Source organism: Gymnoscopelus braueri (assembly GCF_963280865.1).
Source record: "Gymnoscopelus braueri genome assembly, chromosome: 12".
In the NCBI taxonomy this organism is placed as follows: domain Eukaryota; kingdom Metazoa; phylum Chordata; class Actinopteri; order Myctophiformes; family Myctophidae; genus Gymnoscopelus; species Gymnoscopelus braueri.
The window spans coordinates 6231014-6256269 of NC_137614.1; the positions used below are offsets into that span (position 1 = coordinate 6231014).

Sequence of the window (25256 nt, forward strand, 5' to 3'; positions counted from 1 at the left end):
GTCCACAGGTCAGTCCACTCCACAGCACGCAAAGCAGCAGCCAGCCTCCCTCCAGCACACCTGCACCAGGTTGACGATGACTGCATGCAATGGCGCCCCCATGTGGCAGACACACCAACATGAGTTGACTTGCCGTGACGGTGGTCAGTTGCTGAGAATCACTCTGACTGAGCAGCCAAAACAGAGACAAATAATGCGTTCCCCTATTCAATAATTACATAACGTCAAAATGATACATTGTCTGAAAGAACCACGTTTCCCAAAATAACTTTGTTGTTGTGTTGTGAGTTAATCCACTGGCTCTCTGGCAGTGGTTGCCATAGCCTTGAAACATGACTGTCATATCCTGACAGTCATGGAACCACTTGTTCCTGGTTTGAGAATATTTTACATTTACAACCGCTACATCTACATTGACGTTCAGATTTCAAATATAAAGTGCTGACCCCACGGCCACGGATGTAACAAGTTAAAGCGGCCCGGTTTGTGATATCTTTTGGCTATAACAAAACGTTTTCTGTTAAAAGGTTAAAGCTCTATATTCTGATAATACTCATTGCTATAGAGTGTTTGTTCAGTAACAGGAGTCTCCCTGCCTCTCCAGCTCTTTAATAAACAGAACATACATTTTCAGGTAGGCGACAACATTTCAGCCAATCAGGAAAGAGTACCAGTAATTATCAGCTTATCTTTTATAGTGTTCCAGTTCCAATTTTGTCTGCTCATTTCTTGGTGTCATCACTTCCAATTTCACTTGTTTAATCTGTATCCTGACTGAGTTCTCTATCCTGATTGGATACAATTGTATCCCAAACTGAAAATGCATTTTCTGTTTAATAAAGAGCTGGAGAGACATGGAGACTCTTGTTACTGAACAAACACTCTATAGCAATGAGTACTATCAGAATATAGAGCTATTTAACACTTATTTTAACCAAAGTAAATCACTTACCCTACCTTTAACTTGAAACTAAATAAAACTTTCATGTACGGTTGTTCTCATGTCTTACTAAATAAAGTACATCAATCAAACTCTAATTATTGAGACAAAGACATGTTTCATCTTTGTTAAATATCATTTATTCATTGGTTTCCTTGTCAAAATGACACTCCGGCCACCACCACCTCTCTGAGGCTACAAAACATGGTGGCAAGGAGATGACACACCACTTCAGTAAGAAAACCAAAAAACTACATTTTCAAGCATCTGTACTGTGCAGCATCAGCTTAGGACAAAACAAAAAATGGGCCACTATAAAATCAACTGATGTAAGGCTTTTGTTTAACTAGGACTAAAGATTTTCTGCATACATTCAACAAAACTGACAAAACATCATAAGAGCATATCGTTGCTTTATAGCCCCATCTGTGACTTCCCCCTTCACTACACCTCCGGGATGAGCTCACATGCCTCCTCCATGGTTAAATTTGTCAAAAAGATAATTAAAATGTTTGTTTCAATCCATTGATTAATTATTCCTTTCCGGAAAAAACTACAGACTTCTGGACTACCTTTACGATGTTCAGAAAAAGGTCTAAATTCGACATTTTAATAATTTTTATGCTCTCACCCCGGTGCTATAGCGGAAGGGGAAGTCACAAACAGGGCTAATCGTTGTTGTCAGGCAGAAACCTTGCATCTCCATATTTAACCTTTTAAATGTTATTTTCATAAATTAATGTCCTACTCCGTCGTAAAAGATTGTCACGGAAAAGTAGTGAAAGCCAATCGACAAGCTCGCAACTCAACACATTGTGACGTGTTGTGAGCTTGTAGAGCTGCTATTTTGGAAAGAAATGAAGTGAAAGTGATCTGAAAGGTATTAACAAGAGCTTGTGACTAGATAATAACTACATTGAATCCAGTGGAGCACCAGGTTATTTTTTCCTGAATTATTTCCTGAAAAGTAAAGGTCATTACACACCGGAGATTATGCGAATATACGCAAAATTCTGACTCGTTCCAAATAATTAAAAGACGCTTTTTCGCTCCGTGGAAGCATGCACTGTTTAAAAAAGAAACGTATTATTCGCATGAAAAAATCGCCCCCGGTGTGTAAGGAGCTTTAGAGTTTTGGACATGCAAGGTTTCCACCTGACAGCGACGACATAGAAAGGTTTCATGTGGCCATTTAAAAATCCTCTGATCAGATTGGGATCGATCAAACTGATATTGCAGTATTTGCTTATGTTGCTCTTCACCGGTAGCATAACCTTCAGTGAAAAGAGTAGACGTTTCCCCATTTCTATTTGTTTTTTTTATTTCCAGCGATTTACTTTTGAATTGACGGTGTTATTGCATATGAATAGGGACAATGTCAATCCAATTTGGTTTGATCTAATCTCAGCCCGAGTAGACTCAGCTCTTTGCTGACGTTCCACACTGACAGATACAAAGCAAGCAGACATTGAAAATGTTTCTGTGGGCTCATCATTCATGTGGAACGTTGAAGTTGCAGCGTGAACCCAAGCACGTTCACATCTTCCCAGGGTCCTCTTTGAGGGTGACCGTTCGGTTGAACACGAGCTGCAGTGAAAGGAAAGGTTTCCGTTAGCCACAGCACAAGGACCATACTGGTGGTTTTGTAATATTTAGACCAGGGGTCTTCAACGTTTTCAGGCCAAGGACCCCCTAGCTGAGACAGAGAAGAAGCAGGGACCCCCACAACATATTGTATAAAATTGTGTTTTAAATTAAACTTTTTTTGTTTACTTGGTCTGCTCTTTTTTCCCTCTACTTTTTTCCCTCTACATCTACTACACCTGTATACCTCTTTGCCAAAAATAGCCGATCTTGTAGATCTGCTATTTTTGGCTAAAGTTCTCATCAGAATAGGGATGCTAGGGCTCAAGTTAAGGAAAAAAATTATATATCACACAAAGATTTTGGCGGACCCCCTGTAGTAACTCTGAGGACCCCCTAGGGGTCCCGGACCCCGTGTTGAAGACCCCTGCTTTACATACTGTAACAACCGTTTTCCAAAGCGTACAACTTTTCGTTTGATTTTTTTTTTCAAACTTTCAGGTGATGATTGGGATTGAATGATGTGCTGTGATTAACTTTCATGGTACTGTCTGTACCTTGTCTGCTGTGCTGTCAGGGTCCATGGAGAAGTATCCCACCCTCTCAAACTGGAATTTGTCGTGGACCGTGGCTCTCTTCACCGATACGTCCACAAAGGCACTGTTGATAACCTGTAGCGAATTCTATAGCGTGACAGAAAGAACAAACTTGGTGAATAACTACTGAGGGTTTTTGTACAGCAAGATGCTCTTCTTTCCTAGGTCTTGTCAACAGCACACAGAGGCACTTACAGGGTTGATGTCAGTTAGGAAGCCCATAGGCACCTCTGAGGGATCCTCTGGATTTTTGTGCAGGAATCTGCAAGCATAGTAGGAGATGTTTGGTTTGATAAGACATGTAGACTGATTACGGAGCTGTTTGTTGTCAATCTAGGGAGGGGACGATAATCGTTATTATCGTTTGTGATTAAAAAAAAAACGCTCACAATGATGGTATTGCAAAGATTTTAATGTGGCGCGAAATTGTCCTCCATCATACACTAGGATGAATTAGCTTTAGTTGAGCTGCAAATTCAATACCACTAAAACCCCTCTATACTTGAAAAAACAAACATGTAAAGAGCGCATTTGGTACGCTCTTATTTCACTCTTTCGACAAAAATAGCAGATTTACAACATTGAGCTTGTAGATCGGCTATTTTTGGCAAACGTTCCCCCCAGAATAGGGATGCTGGGGGTTCAAGTAGTTTTTAGTAGCATTTTAAGTTTTAAGCATATTTTGATTATCACGATAATATTGTTAATCGCAATTATTTTTGCCACAAAAAATCGTAACATGTAATCGTCCAATCCCTACGTCAATCACAGTGATTGTTTTGGTGTAACTTACAGTCTTTCGTAGAGGCGCACTTCACACTTCAGTGGCTGGCTGACCCAGTGAATGAAGGCCTTGGGTTTCTCTGCTGCATCAGTAGAACTACAACACTTCACCTCTAGTTCCACTACTCTTCCCTGAGGATCCTGAGACGCAGAGTGGAAGGAAACACATCAGAATCAACTTTACTGTCACATCACAGGTGTAAGAAGTGGAATTATTTGTATCGTTTTGTACACAGCTGCACACTCCATAATTTCTCCTTGGCCTCTAGGGAGTATGCACATGCAAAGTTTCACGCCGTTCGGTTAGAGCACCATCATGAGGGTGGCATTTTTTCTTTGGCCTAGTGGGAATGTGCGTGCAAAGTTTCACGGTAATCGCACGCTGTGTTCATGATTGGAGGCCTTTTGTTCAAAACGGACCACTCCTGCAAACTTTGGAAGCCAATCAGGATGGAATATGAAAGATCGGACAGATCCGTCTTGATCACATGACTATAGAGATACTGTGTACCGACTCGTGATGTTTGGACAAAATCTATAGGAGTAATATTTAAAAAAAGAATTGTGCATAAATTGGCCTCTTGGTGGCCAGGCCATGTGAAACATTTGGGGCTGAGGTTCTGCTCTGGCATCCAGGGAGTGTGTGTGCACAGTTTCACGTTGATCGGGCCAACGGTGCCGGAGATTAGCTGTTCACAGACAGACATGGACAGACGGACACACGGACGGACGGCGTGCAAACCGGCCTGGCGGAGACAAACGGCAACAAAAACAAGACATGAGCGTTTCTGAGGTAGTGGGGGGGCAGAATGTACAGAAATCCACCCAGCAGCTGTGTCTGTACTCCCCGATCAGGGACGGCCAAGATACTGTCTGTTCATTATTTTCCCTTTTCACCCATCAATGCCATGCCCAGAATATGATGTCTCCGGTGAACACCTGGACCTGGTTGCCTCGTTCTCTGTGACAGATAGCATGTTATTTAGACATATGCTAGGTTCATTGTTTAAGTGGTATCCTATAGTTTCAATGTACAGATTATTATCGTGATAGTATATTGTTCAGACTGATGGTTCTTGGTGTACCTGTGATCCTAGTTTACTGAGGCACTACACTGTCTCTACTCTACACTGCATTTAATATAGGCGTTTACCTTGCTGGATAAATTGTAAATTGTAAATTACAGTAGTTTCCCAACCTGCTGCTTCGCCCTCAATCCCACAATCCTCTGCGCACGACTGCTGGCTGCTTCCATAGATAATTAATGGGAACATTTGTGTTTTTTATCGCACCATGAGAGCAACGGGACTGAAACATCAGGACTCTTACCTTGATGACCTTCTGCACAGAGATGACATACCCAGCATGCCTCAGGCCTACTGGCTGTTTTGGAGTCAACCTCTTATAGCCCTTTTCCGTCACCTAGAAAAGGAAGATGTACAAAATGACACCGCCGCACAATCTGTTTAGTTCTACAAATCCATTTCGTTTCTTACAAATAATATGGTGTAGATATTCGGCGACATGTTTAGTCTCTGACCTCTCTGAAGTCACTCTGTTCGATGAAGAGGGTGCGTGTGAATGGAACCACATGGCTGCCCTTCGCCTCGTTGGCAGGAAAGTCTGGAACGCTGACCTCCGACTGGACATAGGAGAGGAAATGAAGGCTGGGTGAGTCGTCAGTGTCACGTAAAAACAGCGTGGCTTTTAAACCACTAAATCTATGGTTGGCCCCCAGGGGCCAGGGCTCTATAATAGGCCCGCTACTGTTTTCACTCTACACCAGTAATAACCCAACCTGTGGGCCGTGACGATAATGCAAGCGGGCCCCCAAATCATTGGCACACAACAAAGATTTTAATGATATACTCCATACTTTTTTACAGTGGTGAAAACAAGCCATTTTCGACGAGCGATCACTCTGCAATGGCGGATCGCGTTAGAAATATTGTTCCAGTCGTTAGATCGCCCAGACACCCTTTACATCCGGGTCCTCGTGGAGGCTTCTGCAGTTCTAAAACGATCGGCGTAAACGGTAAGAAACGCTGGCACTGGATGTACCCCGTTTTAAAAAACCTCTGGCACTCCAAAATCCATTTGGAAAAACATGTTCAGAACCCAAGATATGATGATTTGAAGATTTGCTGCTCCATTCACTCTTTGTTTAACTTCTTACTGAAAAAGGCTGTATCTCGGCTCCTAAGCACTTTTTTTTACAATGAATTTTGGCTGTGGCACTCAGAGCCAAAATTCCATAAATAAGCTGGGCACTGAATGAGTTAATCACAAAGCCTCTAATTAATTAGATTTTTTTTTTAATCGAGTCCCAGCCTTAACACATTGCGTGCCAATCGCGTAGATCTACGTGAACCTAAATAATTGCGCAGCGTGCCAGTCGCGTAGATCTACGCGAAGTGTCTTTTTTTTTTTTCTCGCAGATTAACATTTCATTGTAGGCCTCGTTCGCCACGACACATTTCATTGTAGCACCACCGGAAACGGAAATATCCGTATCCGGAGATTTTCGCGCATCCGCCTCCACTCTAAAGCGGAAACTAAATCTCCATTTTCTCGGTTGCTGTTTTTCTCATCGCTGATCGCTGTTTAACATAAACCGCTGTAGCTTCAAAATGGCCGATCGCCGATCGAAACGGTCTTCTCTGGGCGTCTCACACAGCTACCCTGTGTGTCTACAAACAGTTGAACGCGCGATTTTAAGGTATTTAGCGAGGTCTGTGGTGACGTGAAAAAAATAAATAAAAAAAAATCGCTGGCACTGGTGAGTACATTATGATATTAAACTCTGGTGTGGAATGTGTTAATCGTAATATCTATGAAATCTATGAAAAAGTTTAATCTGCAACACAACACAACATGTAGTGGGGGGTCCCCGCTTCATCCCTCTCTCAGCTAAGGGGTCCTTGGGCTGGAAAACGTTGAAGACCCCTGCCGTAGGGTGAGTGTGTATACTGTGTGAACAAACCTTTGTGTTTGAAGGAAGGTTGGTTATGGTGACTTTGAGGGGTTCGAGGACGGCCATGGCTCGAGGCGCCGAGTCATTCAGATCGTCTCTCACAATGGCCTCCAGTAGGTGTGGCTCCATTGTCACCTGTGCAACCGTTACTCCCACCTGCCAAAATCACATGGCAAGTTGATTACTGTAGCTCCACTATACCCACAACCTGTTGCATTATATGTCATTATATTCTATTATTCTTGCATATATAGTAGAGCGATTAAAATAACGGATCGCTTTAACTGAACTCAATTAAACCCATGACTAAGCTTCACAACACTAATATTGCCTAATCTTCATTGAACTTAATTAAACCTACTCTTAAACTTAACTACAAGCTCAGTGGCTGTGTTTAGAATGTCTGCCTTGAGACTGGGAGGTCAGGGTTCAATACCTGACCGAGCCACACCAAAGACTATAAAAATTATACCCAATGCCTCCCTGCTTGGCTCTCACGCTATGGAAACAGGAGATAGGCTTCTGACCTATTGGTCTTAACCCATTAAGACAAATGCCTTCTAACTCATAGAACTTGTAGTTCTCACACTTTCAAGATCTTTCAAAAATATAAAAAAATAGCAGATGTACAAGCCCGCAGCACGGCACGAATAGATCTGCTATTTTTTAATAAATAGCCAGCACAAAAAATCTAAAATGACACAGATACATTCCAGTTTTTTAAATTAGTTAAACCTCAATAAATAAAAAACAAACCTCAAGTGTAAACCCATGTCTAAATGTAACAATATGCCTCACTTCAACGACTTCCCTGATCAATGAAAGGCAAGCATGGGCATGTTTTTGAATAAAAGTAGGTACAGACGCATCCCCCTCCCTCCATGCTACCTACCCCCTCCCTCCATGCTACCTACCCGTGCACAGAAGTTGTTGATAGCCTTAGCAGGAAAGCCCCTCCTCCTGAGTGCAGTCAACGTGTAGAGACGAGGATCATCCCAGTCTCTGGAATAAATAAAAGACCGTAAGAAAAAAGCTAAGTTATATCTTATCAGATATAACTTTCTTTATATTCGAGTCGATTTCGTCGACTAAAACTATGACGAAATTTTTTCGTTTACAACCTTTTTTCAATGACGAAAACAAAATAAAAACAAAATAAAAACTAAGCTACGATGACTAAAACTAAGACTAAATATACTAAACATTTTGTCAAAAAACTAGACTAAATTTTAGTGAGGGACGAGTGGAAAAGAGATCCAGTAGAATTAGAATAAGAATTTTCAGCATGCAACCAAGTGTAAAATCAGCCATAACAACGCCATCAGGGCCCACCAAAATACATTTTAGTCTATGATATTTAGTCGACTAAAACTAGACAAAAACTAAAACATTTCAGATGACTAAAATATGACAAACTAAATGGAATTTTATTCAAAAGACTATGACTAAAACTAAATCAAAATGTGGTGTCAAAATCAACACTGGTTATAATAGCATTCCTATTCTGGGGGTGAACATTCAGCTGAAATAGGCAATCTACATGCTCACATCGAGTCGCAATGAGATGTGAGCTTGTAGATCTGCGATTTTTGCCGAAGATATTTAGTGTAGAGTGAAAACAGGAGGGGGCCTAGTATAGAGCCCTTGGGAATGTGGTCAACCAATTATAGGATTTAATTTGTTAAGAACTTGTGATCACAACCACTGCACACTAAATCTGGACACCAAGCCAAATTAAATATAGGATAAATATGTGGTTGGTCCAGTTATACTGAAACATATAGAGGGATACGCGTTTTTACTCTTCTATTAATTGAAATATATATTTTTTACATGGCATCGATTTGACCAAAGAGTTTACCTGACGACTCCTGTCTCCACCAACTTGATGATCTTCCTCTTGGATACAACTGTGTAGGTGAGGTTCAGGCGGCCATACTCCCACTGCACAGGGCAGTACACATCCAGGGCGTTGCACAGCCAGAAGTATGACGACCGCCTGTAGAACAACCCCAAGCACAAAGAAACAACAACCAACATCAACGACCGACTACGTACGTACGCATTCAACGACATAAAGCGCCCGTCCATTTAACTCTGAGAGCAGGGCTGGGCAATTATATTGATATTATATCAATATCGTGATACATACGAGATATCGTCTGGGATTCTGGTAATATGGTAATATAACAGAAGTGTTGTCTTTTCCTGGATTTAATCACTTTAAATCACTACAAAAATAATAAATTCACCCACTTCCTTCACCTGTAAACCTGTGGCGTGAAAGATGATTCTGATTGTGCCTTAATAAATAGTTGTAATAGCCTATCTACTAGCTCCCAACACGACGTGTTTTGAGCTTGTAGATCGGCTATATGGCAAAGGTAGTCGGGATCGGGATTCGAACCCACGACATGCTGTCAGGCTGCATCAGCAGCCTAGGGTGCCCGGACCGCTACCCTAGCCGTCCGAGCCCAATTCTGAAAATCTTTGAAATGTTAAAAAGAAATGTGATATTATTGGTCACATATGATATTAACGTCACAATATCAAGGTATTTGGTCAAAAATACTGTGATATTTGCGACATATCACCCAGCCCTATCTGAGAGAGTACAAATACTTGTGTAGCCTCTCAGAGTAACAGATGTACGTATAGATTAACAGTGATGATTTGACAGTATAAATAAGTAGTGCTTAGTGACAGTGTGTACCTGGCCTGGAACTCTTTGGTGCACAGTGAGTGTGTGATGTTTTCAATAGAGTCACACAGGCAGTGAGTGTAGTCGTAGGTCGGGTAGATGCACCTAGGGGGGGACAGAGGATTCAAATTAAGATATTTTACATACAAACGGATCGATAATTATACAGATCTACACTATATACTGTATATGAGTACATGTATACACATAAAATATACATGCATCTGTGCCACAACACATGCCTTTTGTGTTTTTTGGTCACTCCTGTTATGTACCCGTTACTTACGTGTCGTACATATGTGTAAATCTGTGTGTTGAATATCGTTGCTGTCGAGGCAGAAACCTCTCCATATTTTAACTTTTTTGTGTTTTATCGTAAATTAATGTCCTACTTGATCATACTACAGCGTCATACAAAAGCATCAAAAGTGGCAGATCTACAAGCTCGAATAGCGGCGCGAAGCAGCACATTTCGCGCTTGTAGATCTGCTACTTTTGCTACTTTTGAATTTGAATACTGAAAAGTAACCGTTTTTGGGAGATATGAGGTTTCCACCCGACAGAGACGACATACTAGTGGTCCGTGGCATAATTACAGGCGGTCCATGGGAAATAAATGTTTGAAAATGTGTACCATTCATCCCCGGTGCGGTGGTGTGCGGTGTATTTGATGCGGTACGCCACGGGGTCCATCTTGCCGTCCTCCATGACTATCTTCATCCGGAGCGTGGCCTCTCCCTCGGCGAACACGCCCCTCTTCATCCTGTCGAACAGCACCAGGGACTCCTCCGCGGGGCGCTCCCTCCAGGGGGACGGGGACACGTTGTGGCCCTTCAGCTCCTCCCCCCTCTGGTGGCACACGTAGGCGTGGCCCCTGGAGACGGAGACACAAGGAAAACCAACTGAACATTACATTTTCACGTAGCTATAATTGGATTTTGATATATGATATATATATATGATATAACTTTTTGTGTTTTTCGTAAATTAACGCCCTACTTCAGGGGTGCCCACACTTTTTTAACTTGAGTTCTACTATTGAAATTGCCAGCTCAAGGTGATCTACCACTCGCGCGTGCATGAGTGGTAGGCATGGTGGTAGGCATGGTGGGCGAAATTTGCACGGTTTTGGGTGGATTATTATTTTCTTTTTTGGTTGGTTTTTGTTAGTTTCTTTTCCGTTTTTTGGTTACTTTATTTCGGTTTTAGGGTTAGGTTATTTAATTACTATTTTTGCCTGATTTTACCGATTTATTATTTAAAAAAATGTAATTCATTCATTTTATTTACCAACCAACAAATAATTATTATCCCATTAATGAAAATACTTTTTTTTTAAATTTACCTATGGGGGCTAAATAACAACATTAAAGGCGGTTACACACCGGCGAATATGCGAATATAGGCCTACGCAAAATTCGGACTCGTTCCGAATAATTAAAAGACGCTTTTTTCGCTCCGCGAAACTGGTGTGGAAGCTTGCATTGACTTTATAAGGTTTTAAAAAAAGACGTATTATTCGCATGAAAGAAATCACCCCGGTGTGTAAGGACCTTAAGGCATTAGGACTGTTTCAATATTTTTCCTGGCGCCCCCCCCATTTAGTGCCGCGCCACCGTTTTCTGCCACAGCGCCACCTAGAGCCTGAAAAACGCGATCGACGTAATGGGCACCCCTGCCCTACTTGATCATACTACAGCAGGGGTGGGCAACTTTAATGATGGAGAGGGCCACTATATTTCCACACTTACTCCAGAGGGCCACATTGCATAATACTGTCGGGCAGACACGTACCTCTTATCTACGTATTTTATTTGTAAATTAATGCGTACTTCACCATTCTATGTCACACAAAAGTAGCAAAAATATCCGATCTGCAAGCTTGAAACGTGTCGCAATGCGATGCGTTTTGAGCTTGTAGATCTGCTATTTTTGAATTGGAATCCTGATTTCATTTTTTTTGCTATTTACTGAAAAGTAAAATTTGTATTTCATTTCAAATGCATTTAGTTATACTTATGTTAACTTTAAGAACTTAAATACAAATACATTGGACATAAAAAATACATTAGAATTTTAATACTAGTTATTAAGCTACTAATATAGACTGAAGTTATTAAAGTGGGGCATGTTTGCGGGTCATGTTCAGTATTCTGATATTAACCTGCGGGCCACATTAAGTGAAGGTGGGGGCCACATGTGGCCCCCGGGCCGCCAGTTGCCCCTGTATGTACTACAGTGTCACACAAAAGCATCAAAACTAGCAGATCCGCAAGCTAGACACTTGAGCTTATAGATCTGCTACTTTTTTTTGTTTTAAGTAATTTTAAATAAAAGGGTAATCAAATACAGCACTCATATTTAGATTTGATTACTAGATTTACAAGCCCACCATGAGACTTTTTTGTTTGACATTTCCAGGAAGTGCTACACATCGAATTACCCAGAATGCACTGCAACTGCTTTTAGTTTAGTTTATTTGATCGTCTTCACAAGTATCAATAGAATTGTGCCCATTAAGTGAATATTACTGCTTCTGCAAGAAACAATTCTAAGTATAATGCAGCGTTACACTTGACATGACCTCGCATCACCAGGGTTTCCACCAGGAAAGCCCTGGTATTCATTCTAAAAATTAGCCGCGTGATCAGGTTTAGAAAAAAGGGGGAAAAAGTGGGTTCCGGTGGTAGGTTCCGGTTATATATTGCATTGTTTTTGTTCCCCCACGCCACATAATGCGAAATCAATTAGTTTAGTCTCGCTAGTCGTGCTACGAGTTAGAATAAAAGACGGATATACCAAACGATTATTATACCAAAAGAAATTAAACGATTATACCAAAACAAACACATTTTAAACTAGGGGAATCATTTTGGAGGTGCACGGCGCGCATGGTTCCGGCCGCCTAATGACGTAAAGTTATTTCCGCTTCAGACCGGATCAGAAAACCGAACATGGTATTGATCCCAGGCTACACTTCTGGAGCAACACAACTCATCAATGCAGTCGGGTGTGTCCAGGCCTCCAGGGTGTTAAGTTTGATTGATTGAAGAACCCTCGCCCATTTGCTCTGCTTACCTGCGAATGAGATCCACAGCCAGGTCATAGAGCTGCTGGAAGTTGTCAGATGCGTGGGTGATAGCATGGGGTTCATAGCCTGTGTGACACAAAGCAGCAGGAATTGATTGAAATTTTTATTAGGCAAAAAGAATGAAAAACATCACAATTACATTTATAATACTTTTGTCTAAAAGGTCCGTCCAAAAAAGTCCTTGCGGACTTGTTTCCGTTGGGGTCCTTGGTATTCATTTCATAAGACATATATAGTAGCAACCAAACAGTTCAAATATCAACATAAAAATACAGATATATATATATTTTTTATCACACCGTGGACACTGGACAGGCTGTCCTCATACACGTCACAGAGACTACATCGCTGACATTATTATTATTACAACTCACCCAGCCACTCCACCATTTCTGGTGTATTATTATTATTACAACTCACCCAGCCACTCCACCATTTCTGGTGTATTATTATTATTACAACTCACCCAGCCACTCCACCATTTCTGGTGTATTATTATTATTACAACTCACCCAGCCACTCCACCATTTCTGGTGTATTATTACTATTACAACTCAACCAGCCACTCCACCATTTCTGGTGTATTATTATTATTACAACTCACCGAGCCACTCCACCATGTCCTTGATGGCTGTGAAATACTTCTCCTCCTCTTTCTCTGGGTTGGTGTCGTCGTACCTCAGGAAACAAATACCGTTGTTGGCCTGCAGGGGGAGACGGACATGATAAAAAAAGAGGGCACATGTGAGACGGAGAACATGGGATAAGATCTTATTTGGCACTGTGCAATGAGGAATAAATAAGGTATAAACATAACGCCGTACCTTAGCATAACCAAAATTGAAGTTGATAGCTTTGGCGTGTCCGATGTGCAGGATACCGTTGGGCTCTGGTGGGAAGCGGGTGCGGATCTAGAAGGAATTCAACAAAATGGAGACTGAAATTAAAACATGTTCAATTGCACAGACAAGCACTAGGCAAGAACTCCACTGTCAGATTTTTTTATCACGTGAACCCTAGCGTTCATATTCTGGGGGGCGAATTTTAGGGCGTAAATAGTAGATCTACAAGCTCACAACGTGCGGGGGGCTTAGCTGTAGATCGCTACGACAAGTTGTGAGCTTGTTAGCTATTTTAGGCGAAGAGATTTGGTGTAGAAGGAGAGGGGGGGGGGGGGTCAGCAGACCAAGTATAGAGCCCTGGTAGCCTGGTTCCAGACGAATCTGCCTTTGCAAAATTGCATCGCACTTTAGCCCTCGGCAGATTAGGTCTGGCCCCCCTCCATAGAGATTCCATTTCTCTCCCTCCGCAGTTGTGCGGAACCAACCAGGGCCCAGTATCCAAATGTGGGCGGGCTTATCACCTTATTTGGAGCAATGACGTACAAGGAAGCACTGCTCTGATTGGTTCGTGAACAAGGAAGCACTGCTCTGATTGGTTTAGGTCTAACCAATAGAGTTCGTTTGGATCTTTTTGTAACCGCCCCTTGGAAAAAAATCTATCGTTGATAGGGACCAGACTAATATCCACGCAGTGTGTCGTGTGATATTGTCTGGCCACGCGAGGCTAGAGCCCTGGAGGACTCCGGTCAACTCAGTATATAGGGTCTAAGCAGGGGTGTACTGTGGATTTTTTTAGCTAGTGGAGCGTTAAGTCACACACACATGAGCGATCGCCGATTGAAATAACCTCTTTAATATGTAGGCCTATTTAGTAACACACAATATGCTGTATATCAACCGCAAGGTTCCCAGTTCGATCCCGGGCTCCCCCAGAGTTGGTGTCGAAGTATCCTTGAGCAAGACACTGAACCCCAAATTGCTCCCGATGAGCAGGTTGGTGCCTTCTGGTTTCCTCCGCCATCGGTGTGTGAATGTGTGTGTGAATGGGTGAATGTAATGCACAATGTAAAGCGCTTTGGATAAAAGCGCTATATAAATGCACCATTTACCATTTACTTTAGTGCTGTCATATGCATTTACCTTGCAAACGTCACGTCTGTAATTGAATTAGTTCATAAATCCATCAGCCACTGTTATCCAACTCTTTGACAGACAGAACATCTGACACCTACAGTAGGCTACTTGGCAGGTCACACAATGGACCATTGATATGCATCCAACCAGGTCGGTCAATCCAATTAATTCACGCTGTGACACTAAGCGTCAGCAGCTTTTGTAAGCGAGGTGCGAAAACTGCGAATGGCTGACGGACGTGCATGTCCGTGCATGTGTGGTCGTGCGCGCACCTTTGGAACTAGTGCAGCTGTGCTCCACTTCGCTCACCGGCAGTACACCCCTGGGTTTTAAGTGTCTAAATCATGCAAGGCTGTTCATGTTTTCTACCTGTCCACCTGTGATCTCCATGTGCTTTTTCAGCAAGTCCATGGTGTTGGGTGTAACCACGTAGCCCTCGGTTTTATAGTTCTCTCCTAACAAGATAAAGCATGATCCCAAATGTTAGCAGACAAGAGCATTTCCTTTAAAACAAGTACATCTGTGTATGAAGAGCATAGGAACATGGAGATGCCAATGGCACAATAACTGATCAAAGAGTTTTGTTTTCTTTTTATCTCACCTGGTTTATGGAACTTCAGCGCCTCTCCTCTTAGCTGCTCCATTAGAGACTTCGCTTCAGTTTTCACCTCACCTGAACACAGGGATTTACGCACCTTTTGTAAATCGTCGCTGTCGGACAGAAACCTCTTATCTCCATGTTCTAACTTTGTGTTTTTTTGTAAATTAACGCCCTACTTGATCATACTACAGTGTCACACCAAAGCATCAAAAGTAGCAGATCTGCTACTTTTCAATCCTGAAAAGTAACAGTTTTGGACACCCGAAAAAACTTCCACCCGACAGAGACTAAATGAGAAAACTGACTGTTTAGTCATCTTTGTGCCCCACAGATCCTTACCATTCACTGCCTCCTCCTCTTTCTTCATCTTCACATCGCTCTCAGGGGCTTTGGTCTTCTGAACCTACATCAAGAACATCACATATTACCTTTACTCTACCACTTTAATCCTAAAATTGACCATGGTCCCCCAGGGGTCTATAATACTAGACCCACTTATTTTTTCCCTTTACACCAAGTTCACAATGCGTTGTAAGCTTGTAGGTCAGCTATGTTCACATAAATAGTTCGCCCCCAGAATAAGAGTGCTATGGTTCATGTGGTTAAATCAAAGGATTTGGGGCAGGCTGGATGTTGACCAGATAAGAGTGTCGACCGCATATTTCATAGGCCAGTCTCAACCACATGAGCCCTCGCATCCCTATTCGGAGAATGTCTCAATGGGCGAACATCAGCGAAGACAGGCTAATATTCAGTGAAAGCCAATCTATAAGCTTGCAACGTGTTTGTTGATCGCCTATTTTTGGCAAAGAGATGGGGGGGGGGGCAAATACCATTTGGGGACCCTGGTCAGCCAAGTATATAGGGTTTAAAGGGATAGACCACTCATTTTCAACATTGAACTATGTCTTTAATACACCTTAGAGCTGTTGTGTGGTAATAAGAAAAAAGTCCCCCCCCCCTTCTATGTTGCCTAGAACTGAATAATTGATTGAGGTCATGTGAGGCAAAAGTACACCTTGCGTATGTCACTGATCATAATAAAGCCAAAACAACTGATATACAATAAAATAAATAAATCAATGATCTACCTTGGGTTTCTTCTCAAGGTCAGCCTCTGTCTTGGGCCCCAGGAGGTGCAACACCTGCGAGGCAAACAACAAATTAAGCTTCATTCATTCATCGCAGGGCAGAACTGATCTTGTGACACGTTATCTTGAAGATCAGTTCTTTTAGGCGAGCCACGCTGTTGTAAATGGACAGCCATATCCACTAATAATTACACACACGGAATGATAAGATTAAGCTAAGTCGTTGGCATGCCAATGACAAACTTCCCACTGTAAACCTCACCTGCATGTCCACTTCATTCTTGATGATCTTCCCATCAGCCCATTTGAGTCCGGCGCGTGCCTCTCCTTTAAGGAACACAAACACTGATGAGACACTGCAATTATGTCAAGGTTCAACAGCATGTGCAGTATAATGGATCCTCCATAGATACACCATATGTATAGTTGATGTCGGGCAGAAACCTTGTATCTCCATAATTCAACTAAAATTAATGTCCTACTTCGTCATACTACCACTGTCACACAAAATAAAAAAATGGCAGATCTGCAAACACGCTCACGACGCGACGCGTTGTTATCAGCTATTTTTTTATTTTGTTTTAAGTAAAAGTGAAAGTGGTTCAGTTTGTCGGTGGGTTTTATAAATATTTAACCTATGAAAAGTAGAACTTGTGACTAAATACTAACTACACTGGATCCATTGGAACACAGGTAATTTTTTTTCCATTTCCTGAAAAGTAATGGTTTTGGACATACAAGGTTTCCACTCGACAGTGACGATATGTACATGAATGAGAGGTCATAGGTCATACCCATGAGCAGGCCCATGTTGTAGCGGTACCTCTCCTTTAACAGCTGATCCTTGTGTTTCTTTACCACCGTCTCCACCTGAAAACAGTGACACCTTTTCTTATACAGGGCCGTTTTTAGACCCTTTTAGGGTTTAGCACAATAATATTTTTACATATCTATACACGTTTGGGGTTGATGCTCATATTACTTTCATTCTGACCACCTCAGACAGTGTCAGTAGTTTCATTTTGATTCTTGATAATAAAAAGACCCTTTGATTTTCTCTCCTTGTGTGTCTGTGGAATATAATATCCATAAACATTTCCCATTAGTGCAGTTTTGAGACACTTTCATTTTCTAACTCTGCTTAACACATCCACCGCCAGAGGTTAATCTCATAATGTACTCACCAGTGCCAAGGTGTTTTTGTTGTTTTTTTGTTTTTTTCATGTCGCCATAGATCTTGTTAAAATCCTTAAGATTGAGCCGTGAACGGTCTGTTTACATCCGCGAGATCTCCCTGTATCTCCCAGTGAAGATCGCGTGTCAAACGGGGCATCCATGTTTGAGTTAGAGCGGATTACGTTAAACAGTGAAATGCGAGGAGAAAAAACTACAGGAAGAGAATTGAGTTTCAGTTTCGTCTGTAGAATGGGAGCGGGCGTGATCGTCGAAACCGGATCCCAAATAATTCTATTTCCTGTCATCAAACCGGAAACGGAAGTGGATCAAAAAAATTCCGAAAGTGCACCCGGACCGCGCATGCGCGAAAAGACCGCAGCCCGTAGGACTACGGGCTCGGCGCTTAACCGTTGGATTTAACGGCCCGTAGAACTACGGGCCCGGCGGTAAAGGTGTTAATGTGAAAGCAGGGGCTCAGGAGGAAATGCATGTATTAATGTATGTTGTAATAGTTAAAAGACCACTTCACCCATTTTCAACATATCTTCAGATATTTGCTCTTCGCTAATTCTTATTAAAATATGTTTTTGTCTATTAGGTGTGTGTCTCATCGGTAGACGGGTTTGGTCATTTCAAACAAGATTTAAATTTTTGTATTTCATTTTTATCAATGGCTTTTAGTATAGCATGCTAACTTAACAGGAAAAGAAAGCCTTTTCTATTAGCTTGTATTCCCCATCGATGATGTCACTGTTAGGCAGCTTTCTGAACTGTACACACTCCACAGCCTCCTCTGAGACAAAAATGGTACAGTCTTATAATGAGCATTAGTGAGGCCCAATTGAAGATAGGTTGAAAATGGGTGAAGTCGTATGTCATTGTTAACCCGTGGTTTAAGGCTGAGCCCCCCCGCAATACCGGGAGCCAAGCAATCAGCCCGCTCCTATCCGAATGGCCACGCCCAGAGCGGGCACTGATCATGTACTCACCGCATTTTCAATCTGTTCTGGTGTTATCACCACGCCCACTCCACACGCCATCTCAAACTCCCTCTGGTTGATGGGGTCCTGAGGGTGGTGGTTCTTTACAAAGTCCAATGCAGCTACAGACAAAAAGAGAAAAGTGGAAATGCATTACAATTCACAATTTAGGCATTTAGCACACGCTCTTGATCCAGAGCCATTTACAGTAAGCAAGGACAACACAAGGTAAACCAAGAATATTAAAAAAACTGTAATCTGTACATTGAAACTATACAACCTATAGGATGCCAGGTCTACATAACATGCTATCTAAATTACATTATAACCGTTGCATAAGCCTACAAGGTCGTCAAGGCTAGGGCAAGTGCTACAGAGTTTGTTCCACAGTTTGGGAGCCAGAAGGGAGAAGAGTCTGTGGGACGTGTGGAGCGTTGTCCCGGAGGTTTTAGGGAAGGTTCAGACAGCTTCCCTGTGTGTGTGTGTGTGTGTGTGTGTATGTGTATGTGTATGTGTGTGTGTATGTGTGTGTGTGTGTGTGTGTGTGTGTGTGTGTGTGTGTGTGTGTGTGTGTGTGTGTGTGTGTGTGTGTGTGTGTGTATGTATTTTGGAGGCTGGGGATGCATGCTGATGAATGCTAGTGCAACGTGTTACTTTTGTTTACCAATTATTGTAATTAGTCCGGGAGCAGGATACGGTAGGGTCAATAAACAGAGAAATACTACTGCAAACCCAATTGGATTAAATGTTAGAATGTAATGTAGTATTGAAGACGGCTGACAGTTTGTTGCTGACATGTATAAATCACTCACGTACTAGTCACAATAACTATAACCAATCATTAGTTACTTATTGTCAGGGGTGTAGCTTTGTTCCAATGCGGGTCAGGGAAACCCCTTTGGGACAATAAACTTGACTAGAGATGTACCGATACCATTCTTTCCTTTACGATACCGATTCCCATAACTTGCGATCGGTATCGGATCGATACCGATCCGTTAACAGTGTGTAATTTAAAAAATAATCTAGGATCGTGGCTCTCAAAGTGGGGTCAGACCAGGGACTCTCTGGGTTCCTTGAGGGGGTTCCAAATGGACCCTTACAGGTCTGTAACTCAAAGAGTGTGTACAAATGGAACCAGTAACACACTCTCAGAGTTATGAGGGTCCTTGAAATTTAAATGTTTGAGAACCCCAAAAATCCCATTCATAATTGTTAAAGTGCAGCTAAAAAAGTTAGTAAAATAATAATGTAAAATAATAATGTAAATAGTAAGAGTATAAAACAGCAGTGCAACATCAACTGAAGCATTCAAAATACTACATAATTGATGACTGTAAATGCCACATAATAATGTGATACATCAATGGTATCGGAATGGCATAGACTGACCGACGGCGCGCCGATAACGATACCAGTATTTTAACCAGTATCGGCAGCTTTTCCGATACTGGCATTGGTATCAGAACAACTCTAAACCTGACTTACCTGCCAGTTGCAGTTCAGTGGTGATCTTGCGCCGGGCGATGTTTTCTGACAGGAAGGCCAGGCGCTTGGTGTCTTTGAGGCGAGAGGCCATAGTGTACAACAGTGTACCCATGGCTCGGTCCAGCCCTGATCCAAGGACATTCTGGGCCTACATAGAAAGAGAACGTGACGTCACACCATTGAAAGCAATAACTGAAAACTAAGCAGTAACTGAAAACCTCCCAAGATGGCGCCACCTGGCTGTCCATTGAACTCAATGGACGGGGGCGGGGCGGTCACTCGTTCTAAACTGAACGCAGCAGTGACAGCAGTATAAACGTTATTATACACGCCATTTTTTTAATCAAATGTGCATCAAATTCGAAGAGTCAAAAAACTCCGGCTAGCCAGCGAAGCCAGGTTATGGTAGCCTACTAGCCTTGCATACAATGCCTACAATGGTTTCTACCATAACCTTAGCCTGGCATTGGCCAGACTGATAACGTGGATTCACTCTCACGTTCCTCCCGATACCGGGGAGGAACGTGAGAGTGAATCCACGTTATCAGTCTGGCCAATGCCAGGCTAAGGTTATAGTAGAAACCATTGTAGGCATTGTATGCAACTTTGCCCTGTGTTTACATAACAAAACAATATATGCATTTTTTACCAATCATTTCCCCCTATACCAGCAGTTGTCAACCACTGGTGTGGTGTGGTGGTGTTGACCTGCAGAAACACATTGCCCTCTGGCTGTATTTTGGTGTTCTTTTCACTGTTGTTTTTGGTAGGAGGGGACGTTTTTGGGGCAACCAAAACAAACAGTGAAAACACCAAAATATACAAATATGTTTCTCAGGAATAAACACCACCACCACACTCTACTACAGTGGCTGATAACTGCTCGTAGAGATTAAATGATGGGTAAATTTGTTTATTTGTTTTGTTAAGTAAACACAGGGCAAAGTTACTATGCCTTTAATGCTAGGTGATTGTAAATTGAGTTGAATATTATGGGATATATTTAGGGATGGGACGATATAAGAATTACATTTGGCAACAATTATTGCAATTAACGATATTATCGTGACGATCAAAATATGCTTAAAACTTAAAATGCCACTTTTGTTAACCATTTGAACACCCAGCATCCCTATACTGGGGGGAACTTCGCCAAAAATGGCCGATCTACAAGCTTGTAGCTCTGCTATTGTTTGCGAATCGATTTGTGTAGAGTGAAATAAGAGCGTACCAAATGCGCTCTTTACAGGTCAGTTTTATCAAATACAGAGGGTTTAAGAGGTACCGAATTTGCAGCTCAACAAAAGCTAATTTATCCTATGGTGTATGACGGAGGAACATTTCACGATGAATGCGAGTTGCAATATGATTATTGTGACCGATCTTTCATCACGACAAACGATATTGACGATTATCGTCCCATCCATGGAACATTAGGGGGAGCCACTGGGAGTGACAGGACTGTCAGGAGGATGTGACAAGACAGGAAACATGGTCTTCTACTGTATGATGTAATACATAAGATATGTCAAGCTGAAAGTGACAGTTTAATGGCATTATGTTACTGTACATGGCTTGGAAAAGAGACTTGACTAGACTTCCTGGCATCTATTCTTTTACAATATTATTTCCTACAGTATGTTGTCTTACTTCCCAGGCAAGTAAGACAACAATGACTCTCAGTGAAGTGGTTATAATATAATAATATTAATAATATCTACTAAAACTAGATAATAATAACTCGGTGAGTGAAGTGGTTATATTATAATATTAATAATATCTACTAAAACTAGATAATAATAACTCAGTGAGTGAAGTGGTTATATTATAATATTAATAATAACTACTAAGACTAGATAATAATAACTCAGTGAGTGAAGTGGTTATATTATAATAATAATAAAAAACTACTATCACTAGATAATAATAACTCAGTGAGTGAAGTGGTTACATTATAATAATATTAATAAAAACTACTAACACTATAATAATAACTCAGTGAGTGCAGTGGTTATATTATAATAATAAAAACTACTAACACTAGATAATAACAACTCTCAGTGAAGTGGTTATATGATAATAATATTAACTAGACGCGTCGCAATTCAGGGCAATTGCAGAGTGTGGTTGCGCCGACGCTAGTCGCGGTTCGCTGCCGCCGGGACTCGAGGAATACGCTGGGAGGAATACCGTCGGAGGCTGCGCCAATTACATTGTCACGCAACTCCTGAGATCACTTGCGTTTCATTTTGAGAGGATTGGTCCCCCCAACATATGGTTTTTGCATCAAAAGGTTACATTTTGAGCATTTGTGGCGCCCCCTATGGATCAAAGTGGAAATTATTTTGGGGATGTGTTGAGTAATCCACACTTGACATGTGATTCAAATTTGGGATTGACTGGACGTTTTGTTTGTGATTTGTGGGCTTTTTTGTAAAACGGGCCCCTCCCGCTAACTTTGGAAGCCATTTACGGACGAACGGTATGGACTATCAAAATTCTGTCGCATAAATACCCATCGCATGGGTCCAGAGATCATGTGTACCGATTTTTGTGAAATTTGGACAAAATATATGGGAGGAGGAGCTAAAAGTGTGTTTTGAAGAAAATTCAAAATGGCGGAAAATCTATCCTGACGCAAATGGGCGTGGCCTATATGGGGAGATGCGTCGTGACCCAAGGAATCCAGGGGAAAATAAATTTTGATTTTACGACCTACGGTTCAAGAGTTATAGGCCAAAACGTAAAGGGGGCTGTTATAGCGCCACCATGTGGCCGATTAGTGTAATAATTTTTTCAATAATTTCGGACTAAATTATGAACCTCCCCTCCAAATCTGGTAACTCTAGCTCTTACGGTTTCTGAGAAAAACATACTTGAATTTGAGTTTTTTCACTTTTTCATTAAAGTGGATGGGGAAATTTAATGCACTAATAAATCAATATCAATAAAACTATGCAACCAATCTCTTAGCAAAATACAAGCACACGATTCCCGGTGAAGCCGGTCATTTTGACATATGGCACTAAATTGGGAAAAATAAACTGTGGGCTGTGATGCGATTGATAATATTGTTTATCTTGAATAATAATAATAACTAGACGCGTCGCAATTCAGGGCAATTGCAGAGTGTGGTTGCGCCGACGCTAGTCGCGGTTCGCTGCCGCCGGGACTCGAGGAATACGCTGGGAGGAATACCGTCGGAGGCTGCGCCAATTACATTGTCACGCAACTCCTGAGATCACTTGCGTTTCATTTTGAGAGGATTGGTCCCCCCAACATATGGTTTTTGCATCAAAAGGTTACATTTTGAGCATTTGTGGCGCCCCCTATGGATCAAAGTGGAAATTATTTTGGGGATGTGTTGAGTAATCCACACTTGACATGTGATTCAAATTTGGGATTGACTGGACGTTTTGTTTGTGATTTGTGGGCTTTTTTGTAAAACGGGCCCCTCCCGCTAACTTTGGAAGCCATTTACGGACGAACGGTATGGACTATCAAAATTCTGTCGCATAAATACCCATCGCATGGGTCCAGAGATCATGTGTACCGATTTTTGTGAAATTTGGACAAAATATATGGGAGGAGGAGCTAAAAGTGTGTTTTGAAGAAAATTCAAAATGGCGGAAAATCTATCCTGACGCAAATGGGCGTGGCCTATATGGGGAGATGCGTCGTGACCCAAGGAATCCAGGGGAAAATAAATTTTGATTTTACGACCTACGGTTCAAGAGTTATAGGCCAAAACGTAAAGGGGGCTGTTATAGCGCCACCATGTGGCCGATTAGTGTAATAATTTTTTCAATAATTTCGGACTAAATTATGAACCTCCCCTCCAAATCTGGTAACTCTAGCTCTTACGGTTTCTGAGAAAAACATACTTGAATTTGAGTTTTTTCACTTTTTCATTAAAGTGGATGGGGAAATTTAATGCACTAATAAATCAATATCAATAAAACTATGCAACCAATCTCTTAGCAAAATACAAGCACACGATTCCCGGTGAAGCCGGTCATTTTGACATATGGCACTAAATTGGGAAAAATAAACTGTGGGCTGTGATGCGATTGATAATATTGTTTATCTTGAATAATAATAATAATAAAGTGTGAGGATTACTATAGTCTGGTTGCCCTGTTAGGGCAACCACACTAATAAAGTGTGAGGATTACTATAGTCTGGTTGCCCTGTTAGGGCAACCACACTAATAACCCCATAAAGAGAACAAGCATCAAAATAAGTAAGTTGAGAGGAACAGATGGATCATGCGGCACACAGTCAGCAAATAAACCGACTAGTAACACTAGCTTTAGCCAAATTACTTGTATTATTGTTTGAAATAATACCTGAATAATGGCATCCTTCAGAGTGGAGCTTAGAGCTTCATTCTTTACAGTTTCTTTGGCCTTCTGTTCGCTCAGGCCGATGGAAATGAAGAGACTCAACGTGTCCGCCATGTTGTTAACACACACCGGTTCAACTTCAATGTGGGAGTAGCACGCCGACAGTGTTGCCAGATTCTGAGAGCTTGCGAGAGAAATAAGCAACCAGGTCTATGAAAACAAGCCCAAAAGAAGAGGCCACATGAGAGCACTTATACCACTACTGCACATCATGGGCCACTACTGCACATCATTTTCAAAAAATCTTGAAACAAAATACGAAATATTTCTGAAACATTTTGACAACACAAATATGGTACACGGCGGTCCATGGCACAAAACATTTTCAGATGGGGGTTTAGGGTACAATTTATCAAATATTTTCATGTTATGGATCCCCAAAATGTATATGTATTTGTACCGTACAAATTCATATACATTTTGGGGATCCATGACAAGAAAATATGTGATAACCACTGGTTAAAATAATAAACTAAAAAGAAATTGTAAGCAAGCCACTTCAGAAACTTTATGGCTTTTAACTGTTTAATTAATTGTATGTGTTTTGTCTATTATGTGTATGTACTCTATGGAACCCCTGAGTGTCTGGAATAAAGTTTGAGACTCTTTAAAATAAATAATTGACTACCAATATTTACAAGAAAAATGTACAGAAAAAGAAGCCCAAAGTCGCTTATAATAAGCAGACATGGCAACACACACGTCACTGCACTGGGGAACTACTTCCTCTAATCACGGTGAAATAATATATTATCCAATCACACGCCAGCTCCTGTGGGTCGGCCAATCAGGGATTGCGTTTATTACAGCTCCCGGCTACTAACGCTATTGGAGAGCCAATCGGTGCTTGTGTTGACATCAGAAGGGGA

At 41.6% G+C, this 25256-nt stretch overlaps 1 protein-coding gene across 1 annotated transcript; it reads right to left on the reverse strand.

Annotated features, from left to right (window-relative positions):
- Nucleotides 1-1057: 1057 nt before the first annotated feature.
- On the reverse strand, nt 1058-24447 carry qars1 (glutaminyl-tRNA synthetase 1). Its single transcript, XM_080444297.1, has 23 exons — nt 24331-24447; nt 19982-20129; nt 18503-18615; nt 17132-17207; nt 16600-16664; nt 16338-16391; nt 15586-15649; nt 15247-15318; nt 15015-15100; nt 13494-13580; nt 13274-13373; nt 12657-12735; nt 10213-10452; nt 9591-9683; nt 8739-8876; nt 7792-7879; nt 6887-7033; nt 5444-5545; nt 5233-5325; nt 3914-4044; nt 3316-3382; nt 3082-3207; nt 1058-2527 (listed from the first exon to the last, which is right to left on the reverse strand). Exons 1-23 carry the CDS (start codon nt 24439-24441, stop codon nt 2477-2479), a joined length of 2331 nt encoding a protein of 776 aa, XP_080300423.1. The 5' UTR covers nt 24442-24447; the 3' UTR covers nt 1058-2476.
- Between the last annotated feature and the right edge of the window lie 809 nt (nt 24448-25256).

Coding starts and splice junctions, on each gene's coding strand:
- qars1 (XM_080444297.1), bottom strand. CDS start 24,441: ATGGCGGACACGTTGAGTCTCTTCATTTCCATCGGCCTGAGCGAACAG. Junction 15,319..15,585: donor AGAGGAGGAGGCAGTGAATG/GTAAGGATCTGT, acceptor CCCTGTGTTCAG/GTGAGGTGAAAACTGAAGCG. Junction 10,453..12,656: donor GCTGTGGATCTCATTCGCAG/GTAAGCAGAGCA, acceptor CTCCGTCTCCAG/GGGCCACGCCTACGTGTGCC.